The 14,129-nt window shown below is 33.6% G+C and overlaps 1 protein-coding gene across 1 annotated transcript in view; it reads right to left on the bottom strand.

Annotated features, from left to right (window-relative positions):
• Nucleotides 1-14,129, bottom strand: part of LOC149772586 (uncharacterized) — a 93,426-nt gene that overhangs the window by 38,238 nt on the left and 41,059 nt on the right. The window contains exon 2 of the mRNA XM_089947611.1: nt 11,753-11,959. Within this exon, the coding sequence (XP_089803737.1) occupies nt 11,753-11,959 (207 nt within the window). The remainder of the gene's footprint in view (nt 1-11,752; nt 11,960-14,129) is intronic.

Raw genomic sequence — 14,129 nt, 5'->3', positions numbered from 1 at the left:
CCTTTCTCGATCACCTTCTCCCTTTTTATGTTCAGTGTGAAAACACCATTCAAGCTAAGCTAATTTTTGGAGAACAGAGAGCAAGATTAATAAATTTATATTGAATGCTATGTCGGTAATTCTATTTCTCATATTGAAGTAATGAAAGAACCGAATTCCATCTTTATATTTGTTATTATCTGTTTGTGCAAATAATTATGAAGCAATTGTATCGTACTTCAACAAACATTGTTTCATTTTCTTGTCATGGATACCACTTACTATCATTTCGGAGGTTTTTGAGCAAATGAATAAGGTTTACAATGACTTGCTGGAATCGAAATGTCTAATGATATTATGACCCCTTGCAATACACCGTACCAATATTATGACGAGTGTTTTGTGCCATGATTGTAATGTTCTCAATTTATTATTCGCAAATGCATTTTTGGCCATACATAATGAGGTAACCACAGATCTGTGTATCTCATAACAGTTGCATAGTCATTAAGTTTTAAACGTTTCGCTCTTCCATATAAATAGTGCTGCCTTTCACAGGTACGGAATTAAAATTACGTACTGAAGCGTTATTAAAATCCACATTTAAATTTGTATTAAGCGGAAGCTGAAACCAGCACAGAGCAATCCAAATACTCAGACCAAGCTTTCAAAAATGCTTTCATGTTTAAAACTCCAAAATAAAGCACAGTGTAGCTACAAAACATTCACACCAACACCCATCCCAACTTTAACAAAAAAGCCGTGTCTTTGTCTGTTCATAAGAAGGCTGACACAAACTATTCAGCCTGTGCTTTTTTGAAGTTTTAACTTATTTTCGGGGTGAATAGATGCACAGGTACTTTGGGTAGATACATCGGGATCAGTAGATACATAGTGATTTACAATATCATTCAAGTCTTTTTAAATTCAGAATAAAAAATTCTTTTCATTTCATCCTTCGTTCAAATACTCCTTATAAGTCTCATTGTTTTACTGAACATGACTATTAGTTATATTTCCTCTAAGCATTAGTCATGCAACTGCCATTCGTCTCTGTGGACACCACTCGAATTATCTGGCTTAACTTCATTAAATTTAAGAGTAATACATTTTGCACCACAAACAGCTGTTAATATACATCCTGACATAGTTTTCTTTGCGATTAAAACAATTGAATAAAACACTATTTTATTACAGATAGTACGTACGTTACTTTTCAGTGTAAGCATCGTCAGCTCTCGCCTGGTGTTTCTTAGAGTGAACGTGTTTTTTAAAACAACCTGTAGTCAGTAAGTAAAAATATTTTGTTTATTTGTAATCCACTTAAATCAAATTAATATTAACGCTTTGGATCGTAAAGTTTCAGCACGCAAATGAAGAAAATTGTTATATGCCTGATTTTATTTTTATTTGAATGACGTTTTCATCTCATAAATATATTATAATTAATTTAGTTCTCGAAACCATGATAGATCATACTTAAATCGATACATTTAACAAATATCCTGAATATATTAGCATCTCTGAAAACGCCCAGCAATCTTTCTAACACTTGGATTCGTGGATTCATTAGTAATAGTTGTTTTTCTTGTGCAATTGATATTATGACTTTTATTCACACCTAATTCAAAAACAAAAGATCTAATTGGCTTCGTACATAAATCAATATGCATACTTTCGGTTTTGTTTTCAAACTCCTTTATTACTATTGGTTTTCTAAAGCATAAAGAGCCAAACATTCAGTGATATAATCTATGTACTGGAAAGCTAAAAGCATTTTGAACTGTATTAGTATCACTTCTTACCATATTTGCTGTGTTCAGTTTAGTTTTTATGTCTGTGTTTGTATCGGTTTTAGTTATGCCAGTTTTACCACCTAATCAGTCTTTAAAACTTTATTAATTTTGCATACATCAGTCTTAGAGGTAAACCTGTACCAAATCATTTTAATCTTTCTTCATTAGCTTAGTATTTTATTTGATTCATCCATCTGCACTGGATCCCGCCAATATTATCATTTCTCGATTCACATAATCTTTTGTTTCTGTTTGAGAGTGCTTAATCGCAGCAGGTACAACATTGCAAAATGCAACACACGTGACGAATCAGCAAAAAATAAACCGCGAGTTGTTTACATTGCCTTTATCTTGCATTCATACACATTTTCTTTGGATAGTCCTCGGACTCGATCTATTTAATAATTGCTTCTAAATCATGTTTGCTTTGCGTAACTCAGAGAGAGTTTTCTTTTGTTCCCAGTTAGTATGTTGTTCGGGTTAGTCTTTTGTATGCTACAATTATTTATTCGATTTTAAATTTCTTTGTAGTTTCGTTGGAGTTCACTTATAACGTTTCTCGGTAACTATTCACACAGTAATTGAAAATTGCTGACACGTCATTCGACAAAGCATCTATCAAATTATTTCTTTTTTATTTGTTCAGTACGTTGTAAATATGTGAGTTGTGTTTGTTCCGGTGTGCATTAATAATATATTCGTGGTCACTATTTACATTCATTCCCTCTTTCAGTATTTTCATAAAGATTTCGAGGCTGTAAAAATCACCATAATTTTTAAACACTTGTTCTTTCGTTCTTGCTTTGTGTTCTCTTCAAAGAGAACGATCGCCTATTACATCTAGACCATCGTCACCATTGGTTAAAAATTTTCTCGAGCGATTCTGCAGCACAACCCTGTAGGCATACAGTTTATTGCGAAACATTTATAAAGCGAAAATTTAAAAAACCTTACAGGTTGTGACTCATTTAAAGGATAATGACATTATAGATTTTGCTTTCAATTTATATTTTTTGAATTGTATGTTTCAAATTGATCCTTCTTTATAACGCTTCCCGAGATATTTCACCCGTTTCCTCTCGTCCCATTTATTGTTTTAATTGCTTAATATGATATCTTACGGCATGTTGGTTCTCTTTTTTGTTGGATTATTTGTATTGTTCTGTATTTATTGTTCTGGTTGATAATTAAAATCAACACCTTATGGTTAGTTTCATTCTCACTGGTCGGCCTGTTTATTGTTTTGTGGATACTGTTCACATTGCAAGTTGCAAATTAAAATCCAAATGACCAGCTACACTGGTGACTATTTATAACCCGAGTAACTGAATCAATTTCTATACCAGAGGCCACCCAAGCTAAGCCAGTGTATTCTACTTTGCATATGTCACTCAAGCGATTTTGTTAACTAAATTATTGGAAGTCTGGGTTTATTTTACTTTGCTCTGGACGGACAAGCCTTATTGCTAGAGGCCAAAGGCAGCGTAGGATGTAACTGTGGATTCCTTGATGAATTTCTAGTTACTTTATCTACGTGAGAAAGATATCATGGTTTCTTTTACTAGTAACTTGTTTCTCTGATATTGTAAACATTTTAAGTTGTTCGGTCGTATTTTACCTTGCAATATTTCATGCAACTATACGTTAGTTGATGCTAAACAATGTCTTTTGACTTGTTTTTTAAAACAGAAACATAGTTGTCATTTGGACAATACGCAGGCATACAGTGAACCGAAAAAGACAGGTAAATGTTGCATATTCGGCATAATCATTCTTCTCGGCATTCTATTTACTCCCGATATTTTGTTTTCTCTTTCAAACGGATGTATAATCAAACTTTATTCAATTCATATACAGGCTTCCCAACTTTAACTACAAACGTCTATGAGGTATCCCATATATATTGAATGAAATCTAATTATCTGTCACTTAATTTGTAAATTGTTGAAAGTCGCGATTGGTAATAAAACATTTCGCATTAGAAGTTACAATAGCTGACAATGATTTGGAATTGTAGCAGTAGTTGAGATGAGAAATGTTTCATATCCCTTCTTTATTTTGTATTCATGCATCTTCTCCAACGTTTTTTGGGGGTAGATTGTTTTTACCATGTATCTATTTGTATGTTCGTGGAAGCTCTGTTGCATTCCTATTACATATTCTTCAGTTCATGTAGAATGGAGTTATTGATATTTTTCTAGTCGATAAGTCCAACAGCTTTTCCGATGTTGTCCTTTCTCTTTTTATCAATGTTAAAATCAATGCTTTTGAGTTAAGTATGCATTGAATGATATATATATATATATATATATATATATATATATATATATATATATATATATATATATATATATAGTACGTGATGCTTGCAATACAAGAGTAGCAACACCATTGCATAAAGGTATTCATAATATGATGATCTGGTTTTTGAAAACACCTGGACTCCGTATTGCTTTCCCAAACAACCTTGATATTGTACTTGTTTCGGAATTGGTCATTTTGTATTGGCATTAGTAATCGGAAATGCAAACACAGTTTCTGGTATAATTTGCGAAACTCGTGTAGAAATTTGGGGTCCTTGTTCGCCTTAAAATATAAAGGTTGTTGAATTATTTTAAAAGCTAGATTATAGCTGCTCATGCAAGCATTAACATCAACTTAAATTGATTTATTTGTTTTTCCCATAGTGTTTAATTTTTTTCCTATGGGTGGAATTTTATGAAGATCATAGCTTGCCATGACCTAACAGAATGTTCAAAATAACACACACACACACACACACACACACAGATATATATATATATATATATATATATATATATATATATATATATATATATATATATATATATATATATATATATATATATTTCACTAGAAATATATTAAAACGTCAACTTATTTTCTGTTTCATTTTGTGTAAACTGTATCCAAATTATAGGCTTACAGTATGTGTAGTTCTTGTATCTTTCCAGGTTTTCACTCAGAAGCTTTCTCTAGAAGCATCGTTAATGTAATTTCCCTTCCTTTCCACTCTTTAACTCCAACATTATTTGTAAAGAATATGTCTAAATATTAATATGTATTTGTTATCGACGGTTGTATATTTGTATATGCGTACATATCAACAATATGTGCTTGCAATGGATCATCCACGTGACAAATATGAACATATTTACCCGAACATATTTTTCTCATTTAATTGTGAAATGTGTAGGTAGATGGTGTTTCAAGTACTTTTTTACTCCGCATAATTGGTTCTTAAAATCGACGAAGTCCGCTGAGAGAGAAAACACGGTCTATCAGGATAGTAGTATGTATGCTTTTAAATATTGATCTTTGGCAATCATTTGAAAAGATACATGAACATTCAGATACAAAATTTGCCTAACACATTTCTTGTAGGCGTTATTAAAAAGACAAAAGGACATACATTTAAAACACAGTATTATTTTCATCAATTTGCAATGTTTCTACAGTTTTATAAAACATGTACATGATTCAGGTTATGTCAACTCTGTCCATTATCATATCTGGATCTGAAAGAGCTGCTTCATGTAGAGTCACCTAATAATGTATTAAAACTTTCTGTAAAAAAGAATATGTCTCGGATTTTTTACGAATCTTTTTACATTGACCCATTAAAGTCCATGAGATCTTCAAGTTAAACTTGTCTTTTTACATTGACCCATTAAAGTCCACGAGGTCTTAAAGTTAAACTTGTCTTTTTACATTGACCCATTAAAGTCCACGAGATCTTCAAGTTAAACTTGTCTTTTTACATTGACCCATTAAAGTCCATGAGATCTTCAAGTTAAACTTGTCTTTTTACATATACCCATTAAAGTCCACGAGGTTTTCAAGTTAAACTTGTCTTTTTACATATACCCATTAAAGTCCACGAGGTCTTCAAGATAAACTTGTCTTTTTACATATACCCATTAAAGTCCATGAGATCTTCAAGTTAAACTTGTCTTTTTACATATACCCATTAAAGTCCATGAGATCTTCAAGTTAAACTTGTCTTTTTACATTGACCCATTAAAGTCCATGAGATCTTCAAGCTAAACTCATCTTTACACATTGACCCATTAAAGTCCACGAGGTCTTCAAGTTAAACTTGTCTTTTTACATATGCACATTAAAGTTCATGAGATCTTCAAGCTAAACTTGTCTTTTTACATATACCCATTAAAGTCCATGAGATCTTCAAGTTAAACTTGTCTTTTAACATTGACCCATTGAAGTCCATGAGATCTTAAAGTTAAACTTGTCTTTTTACATATACCCATTAAAGTCCATGAGATCTTCAAGCTGAACTTGTCTTTTTACTTATACCCATTAAAGTCCACGAGGTTTTCAAGTTAAACTTGTCTTTTTGCATATACCCATTAAAGTCCACGAGGTCTTCAAGTTAAACTTGTCTTTTTACATACATCCATTAAAGTCCATGAGATCTTCAAGTTAAACTTGTCTTTTTACATTGACCCATTAAAGTCCATGAGATCTTCAAGTTAAACTTGTCTTTTTACATATACTCATTAAAGTCCACGAGGTCTTCAAGTTAAACTTGTATTTTTACATATACCCATTAAAATCCATGAGATCTTCAAGTTAAACTTGTCTTTTTACATATACCCATTAAAGTACATTAGATCTTCAAGTTAAACTTGTCTTTGTACATTGACCCATTAGAGTACACGAGGTCTTCAAGTTAAACTTGTCTTTTTACATATACCCATTAAAGTCCATGAGATCTCAAGCTAAACTTATCTTTTAACATTGACCCATTAAAGTCCATGAGATCTTCAAGTTAAACTTGTCTTTTAACATTGACACACTGAAGTCCATGAGATCTTCAAGTTAAACTTGTCTTTTTACATATACCCATTAAAGTCCATGAGATCTTCAAGCTAAACTTGTCTTTTTACATATACCCATTAAAGTCCACGAGGTTTTCAAGTTAAACTTGTCTTTTTGCATTGACGCATTAAAGTCCACGAGATCTTCAAGTTAAACTTGTCTTTTTACATTGACCCATTAAAGTACATGAGGTCTACAGGTTCAACTGTAAATTTACCCATATACAAATTTGTGTGTCTAATCCACATCAAATACTTATTTATTCCTTCCTCGTGCTGCAATGTGCTGGTCTAACCTTCTTCTTATCTTATTTGTCTTATTTATACACAACAAAAACGGTAATAGCGTGGGACTCGACCAGTCAATTTCGAGGTCGCTGAGGTTTATAAACCAAGATTCAAGAAATATCTGAAGAGGAGGTACAAGCTATTGAAATAAATGAATACTCAGAGGCTACTAAACGAAACACAAAAAATAGCATTGGCATTTTCAAATAGTAATTGTTTTTTATTTTATTATTTATTTGCTTATTTTAAGTCGTGTGGGTGTTGGTGGCATGGTGTGATTAACAGCACTTTCACAAAAATAAAAACAAAACTTTATGAGACCATTATTCAAGGATCGAATAAAGTTTTGAAATTGTAAAACTACAAGAAGAAGATAATCAGATTAATTGCATGAAATATCTTTGATGGATAGATCTTGAACATGTATAAAAACATAGTGCATACTGTGTTGACATGATAATGTTATGACGATATTCCCACCCATGCGAATCCACATCACTGAAAAATGTATATACCAATCCATAAGGTAATTCTTTTACTAAGTTAGATTATTTGGATGTGTAGTCATTCATTTCAATGAAAAAGAAATTACATAATTTTTGCGTTGCTATTCTTCTTCTCAAGAAAAGAATTTTCTGTATAAATTTGTGAAAATGTTGAAGGATATAATTACAACTGTCACCATATTACATACATAAATCAGAACCATACATATTCAATATATGTACAAATTGCAGGAAATGTTGTCTTTATAGTATTTCAAAATGATTTTGCAAAGCGTAAGAACTGTATTGCTATGAATATTTTTTTTTATTTACTTACAGCTTGGTGCATTCAAATTATTGGACATAAACTTGGCTTCAACATAATCACGTCAGACAAGCTGAGTGGCCACTGACAAAGGTTCTACGCTGGGGCCCAACCCAGTTTTTTTATCATCCAGGGTCACAGAAACGCCAGCTAATCAGTCGCAAGAATATCACCATAATTCCTTGAAAAATGTTCTTGCAGCCATAAACAAATACTTGAAGGACATTATTAAAGAAATTGACATTGTCAAGGACAAAGAGTTCACAAATTCTAATTCAATGTTAAATGCAAAACTAAAATTGAAGTTAAAATCAGGTGTTTCAAGGCTAACCCAGCACTACCAAGTAATTTTACTGGAAGAATTAGGAAATATCAATGCGTATCTTAAAATATTTGACACTGTTGCCTTTCGATTCAGAATATCGTATCTGCTGGCTATTCATTTTGTGAACAGAGGTATGGAATTTCGCCATCAACTGACCCCAACTTCCTTAAAGTTTGAAAATGATGAATCTGGCATGGAGTACATTACTTTAAATAATGAAACAGTTAACAAAAAAAACACAAAAGGTGGTGTTGATGAGCAGCTTGAAGAAACATCAGACAAAATAATGTATGCAACTGGCACAAACACTTGTCCAGTGTAATCCGTGAAAATATTTCCTTCGGAATTATGACAAGCCTCAAAAGTCTTGCTTATACAATGCAGTAAGGAATCACCAAGATCTCCTGAATTCACTGTCAAATGGTATACTTATGAACCGGTCAAACCAAAGCAATTCTCCACATTCATGCCAGACATCTGCCAGAATGCAGGAGTGCAATGCTATACTGGTCATTCACTCCATGCAACAGCAATTCAGGCCATGAGTGATGCTGGGTTTGCAACAAAAGTATTTTGTTTCTGAAAGACCACAAAGTGAGTATTTTCTAAAAGCTTGCAGTCGAAGACCTAGCACTGAATAAAACAAATCATTAGTTCAGTTTTGGAAAATATGGCTAATGATGGTCATGCACTGCCCTCATCAGACCCTAACTCCAACCCCCTTTCACTTCAAACCAAGGTCAGCAACCATTGATAAACTCTCCAATCCAAAGTTCAAACACTCTAATCACACAGTCCTTCCAGCGCTCCAATACTAAACTGTGCAACCAGACAAAACATATAGCCGGTTTTGCGAGCAAATCTACCTTTAACAACTGCCCATTCAAATTGACATTGAAATCAGATCACTGAAGGGGTCTTCTTAAGTATTAACGGTGTTGAAAATGATATTAAATAATATTCCTGTAAAAATAATCATATAATTATTACCTTTATTTTGGTATGGGATAATATCACGAAATGTGTTGAAACCACGGGTAGACATTGCGTGACATGTAAAGTATGAAGTTTCTGAATAAACCTAACTGTGGCAGTTGTCAATCTGTTCTTGTGATTATATGCAGGTTATGTACAGGTTATGTATTATGGGGCGATGTGAAGCGGCGAAATGAAAGGAAAGTAGGCGGTAGTTAAATTCGAATGCATTGTCGATTGAATACATTGTTTTGACGATAGCAAGGACGAAACTGGAATTATCAGGATTAAATGATCATGGTTGGGTATTTATCGATATGTAAATTTTACCTAATCACTCACAAATGTAACATAAAGTCCTTCAGACTTTATTTACTTTGTGAGTGATTAGGTTAAATTTTAACATCAATAAACACCCAGCCATGATCATTCAATCCTATATTATCATCATTAATGATCTTCTGAATCGCGGCAGTATATTTTATTTGAGAGCAGCACAGTAGCAGTTTAATTCTCTTTAATGCTAACGTTCAGCACAATTGGCTTTGTGTCCACCTTTATCCCGTCCATTTGTAAACTAGTGAGACTTAAAATGAATTTGAGCTTATTAGTTGTCGGATTGGCAACATTTTCAGATAGCCATATTGTATTTTAGATAAGTATTATTCACATTAATGAACAAATAATGATAAAAGAATACTTTAGTGAAAACCCCATGTTGATATAATCCTAAATTCAAGACAGCGATAATAATAGTTTAGGACTGCTGCTGAAAGGAACCATTTTCATTCAGGGCCAGCTAAACATATTCTGATAGCAATCCTATTTCGACATGACGTTTTGTTCAGGATGATATAGCAATAACAACATTTTCAAGAAGGCTGCCGTGGCAGTTATACTGGATGTCCGAACAGAACCATTTCAGTTAGAATCAACTAGAAATCATAAGAAGTCTTTTTTGTGAAAACTCCATGTTGATATGAACATGCACTGAGGACGAGCAGCGATGAAAATATTTGCAATGTGTCAGCTGTGACGAACATACTGGATGTGTTAGAGACGCCATTTTCGTTTAGGGCCATCATGACCTTGTTTATAAAGTGGCACGGTATTCCTTCAAGTAGCTCAGGAGACGAAGCGCTAAATTCTTGTGCTAACGGACGTCGGACGTGAGGTCATCCCCAAACGATCTTCTCGCAAGAACGCTTTCATCAATTACGCATTTTTGTTTACTCGAGTTGTTGTTCTAAACAATTACTTTTTTCTAGAATTCTCACATGTATACATCTACTTTTCCAGCTTGATTTTCATATGCACACTTTATTATTCCAAGTGACTCTTGATTACTCCATTCGCTTACCTCAGCTCACCATTTCACACTTGCTCAAGTTCTCCCACTCGCTTAAATTTACCTTTCTCAATCTTGATTAGTCAAACAACCTCCCAGTTACTCCGATTCTCTTCGTCTGCTTCCTCTCAGTTACTTCAATTCGTCTTTTTCTGCTTCCTCTCACTTACTCCAATTTGTCTTCTTCTGCTTCCTCTCGGTTACTATGGGTAGCAGGGGACAGTTTCGTAAATTGGCTACGGTCAGTATTATTAAAGTAATGGCTGTGGTGTGACTTGATCATCTATTATTGTTTAATAATGAAAGATATGGATATAGTTGTTAATTTGGTGTTCAGACTTGTGTTGGTCTTGAAATGTATATGAAGCATGTACACCTCTCATAGTTACTTTAAAGTATGTAGCCAGTGAAATACCAGTAGTCGACTAGGAAGAAGGGCTAGCCACATATACCAGTAAATACGTGGGCTCAGAGCAAGTAGAATATCTCAACAAAAAAACGGCTTGGATGGCAACTATTTTGTATTTATCAACCTTTTTAGTACACAATGGTTTTCAGAATTATCTCCTAGGAAAAGGGCTTGTGTCTGCACTGTCAAAGCGACCTTATGACGTGACAAATGCAGGTATTAATTTGAAATAGGGGTGTATAAACTTATGTTGCTATGAACTGCCATTGACTTCCTTGGTCAAGTGAATAATATTCTTTATGCCCTCTTTTAATATATTCACAAATATCGACCTTTTGGACATCACTTGTGTATTTTATTTTTTTATATTTTTTATACTAAGCAGGTGAATGCGGCATTAAATTAGTGCATAACAACTGTTCCTTGCACTCATAGCTAGCTTTCCATTGTGTACATTCTCTTTGGGTTTCGCCCGTTCTAACCCCATTACACCAACGTGATCTCAACTTTTTCAGCTCGCCATTGATCACTCGCGTCGACCACTACTTCTTTTTGTCAGGTACATTTTACCTTAGTCTTGAGTGATTGGCCTATCGTACTTTTCCAAGACGATATCTTTGCCATTTCTAGGATCTTGATGACATTACCAAATGAGCAGCCGTAGTGCGATTTAATGTTGTTCAAATACGGCTATAGCAATATACTTTTGAATGTGTTATTTTAATTAAATGACGAAATTACCAACGACTTCATTCATATGTGGGTCTGTGTGTGTAGAGAGAGAGAGAGAGATAGAGAGAGAGAGAGAGAGAGGGAGAGAGGAGAGAGAAAGAAAGAAAGAAGTGAGAAAGAAAGAAACATGGATGGACGGACGGACAGACATACATACAGACAGATAGATAGATAGATAGATAGATAGATAGATATATAGATAGATAGATAGGAGAGAGAGAATATTACCATTATATGAGCTGAGGTTACCATCTCTTCCAAACATCTTTGTAATTTCAAGTTCTTGTATCCAGTATGCTTCAGTTTCGCTTGCATTTAAGAATCTGTGACTACGTACGATCTGTTGGCTTGCCAAAGTCATGTTTATCTTGTTACAGGCATCTAAGCTATCCAACCATCTGTACGACTCATTCGTTATTGTAAATGAGCTGAACCCTGAAACCGGAGATTAATCTGATTTTATCCGAAATTCAACAAACAATAAAATCAAAAAAAAAAAAATCAAAGCAAAAATTTTATAATTAGAAAACATTCATATTCCTCCATAACGATTGTGTTACATGTCCAAATAAGCATGAGCTCAAGGAAGCGAGTTATTCCGAAATTAAGAAAAGAAGGAGACAAAGAGAACAGAAAGGACATAAGTAGGCAATATAAAAGGTGCCTAATTGTATTTATGAACCTGTTTTCGAAAAGTTATTTACACGACTGAACTGGCCCACCGTGGTTCCTGGAGATTGTTGGCAGTCCCCGTGTCGGGGTGGGTGCGATGTATTTTTTTCTTCACTTGCATAACGGGAGTTAAGGGAAGGGGACGGAATAAAATCATTTTGTCAATTATTTATCAGCAATATACCTCTGTCTTTCGTATGCATGTCCATACATAATGTAATATCATTGCCTAGCTAAAAGTAGATTAGTGTCTCAGTAAGTGTTCAAGATCTAGATACGCAAGCGATTAATCACATTTTGTTTTGTAAATTATGGATAATTTACATAACTGTGCCTAATGTTTGTCAGGTGGTATGCGAATACACAGAACTGAATTGTTTGGAGATGAGAGAAAATAGTTATGCAGATAGAGAGGTCTGCAGTTCAACGGTATAAAACACTATGTGGGGAATCAAGCAAGCAAGCTGTCAAGTAATTGACCAAGCAGACAGGAAATAATATTCCAGAAGGTAAAACATCGAAAAAGGAAGAAACCTAAGTCTGTACGTAGGTTGACTATTTGATACACGTGTTAGTAGGTTATCTGAATGTGATAAAACAGTAAAAAGAAATGTTATCTTCAATACCCTCCTTTTTAAAAAGATACTCTTCAATATTGGAGAACAGTTTCAATTATCTGGTAGATAGGGCTATAAAGACTTTATCGTCTTATGCATTATGTATTAGTTATTGTGTAATCTTGTTTGACAAAGTGCTGTTGTCGCGCTCTCTGACCAATTGCTTAATTGAGAGGCAAAACAAGGAAAACAAAACAAGGTTTGCATGCTTTCCATTTGCAATACTATGTTTTTATCAACCGAATCAAACGACCTTAGTTTAAATTACACATTTTTAAATAATACTATTACATCCAGTTGTATGTATTAAGCCGTGCAGCAACATTAAGGTATTTAGAACTGACTATAAATTGTAAAGTTTATATGCCATAAACCTAAATGCTGAATTTGCAATTCTTTTTTTTATTTAATCATATTTAAATTGGGCCAATACCCAAATGACATATAATTTTAGTTTATTTGCCAGGAGACTTGATATACTGCAAATTTTCTAAGAAAAAGTAACATCTATCTATTTATATATCTATAAATTTATCTGTCTATGTATCTAACCTATCTATCTGTCTACTTCTCTCTCTCTCTCTCTCTCTCTCTCTCTCTCTCTCTCTCTCTCTCTCTCTCTCTATATATATATATATATATATATATATATATATATATATATATATCAATCATCCGTCAAAATAATTATATTTTAAATTGAGGTGATATTGAGCTTTCTAAAAATAAGAAAGAAAACTACTATGAAAATAAAATGGCATTTATCTTTTTTGTCAATACTCCACGTTAACTTAACGAGGAGATATACGAGTCTTCTGAGACACAAGTTCATCCCACCCCAACCCGATAGTCTTTATAACATCTCAGGAAAAGCCGTGACTCAGTGATAAATGTGCTTGTCTCGCGACCTAACAGGTGTGGGTTCGATTTCGACCCTCAGACCAGTCTGCGTACACTGCTGTGGCATGTTCTTGGACAAGGTACTTTAATCCAAATCATCTATGTCAATTAATGTACATTAAAACATCTAACCAAACTTTTAAAATATCAAATGACTAAGTATCATATTTTGATCAACTGCTGGTCTTTCTGAAACAACTAGGTAGAAGAGAAATGTGAAATATAAAGGTATAGAAGTAGATCTCTGATCAAGTGGAGTTTCATTTTTTTAATTTTTGAATAACACTCACAAAGAGAGAGAGAGAGAGAGAGAGAGAGAGAGAGAGAGAAAAATAGCCAGACAAACAAACAGAGAGAGAGAGAGAGAGAGAGAGGAGGGGGTCTCGATAATATATATTATCAATTTCAGTGAATTC

This window comes from Sinohyriopsis cumingii, unplaced genomic scaffold (assembly GCF_028554795.1).
Source record: "Sinohyriopsis cumingii isolate HCF-2022 unplaced genomic scaffold, ASM2855479v2 utg001387l, whole genome shotgun sequence".
Classification (NCBI taxonomy): domain Eukaryota; kingdom Metazoa; phylum Mollusca; class Bivalvia; order Unionida; family Unionidae; genus Sinohyriopsis; species Sinohyriopsis cumingii.
The sequence above is the reverse complement of the archived record's forward strand: the minus strand, read 5'-3'. Positions and strand labels throughout refer to the sequence as shown.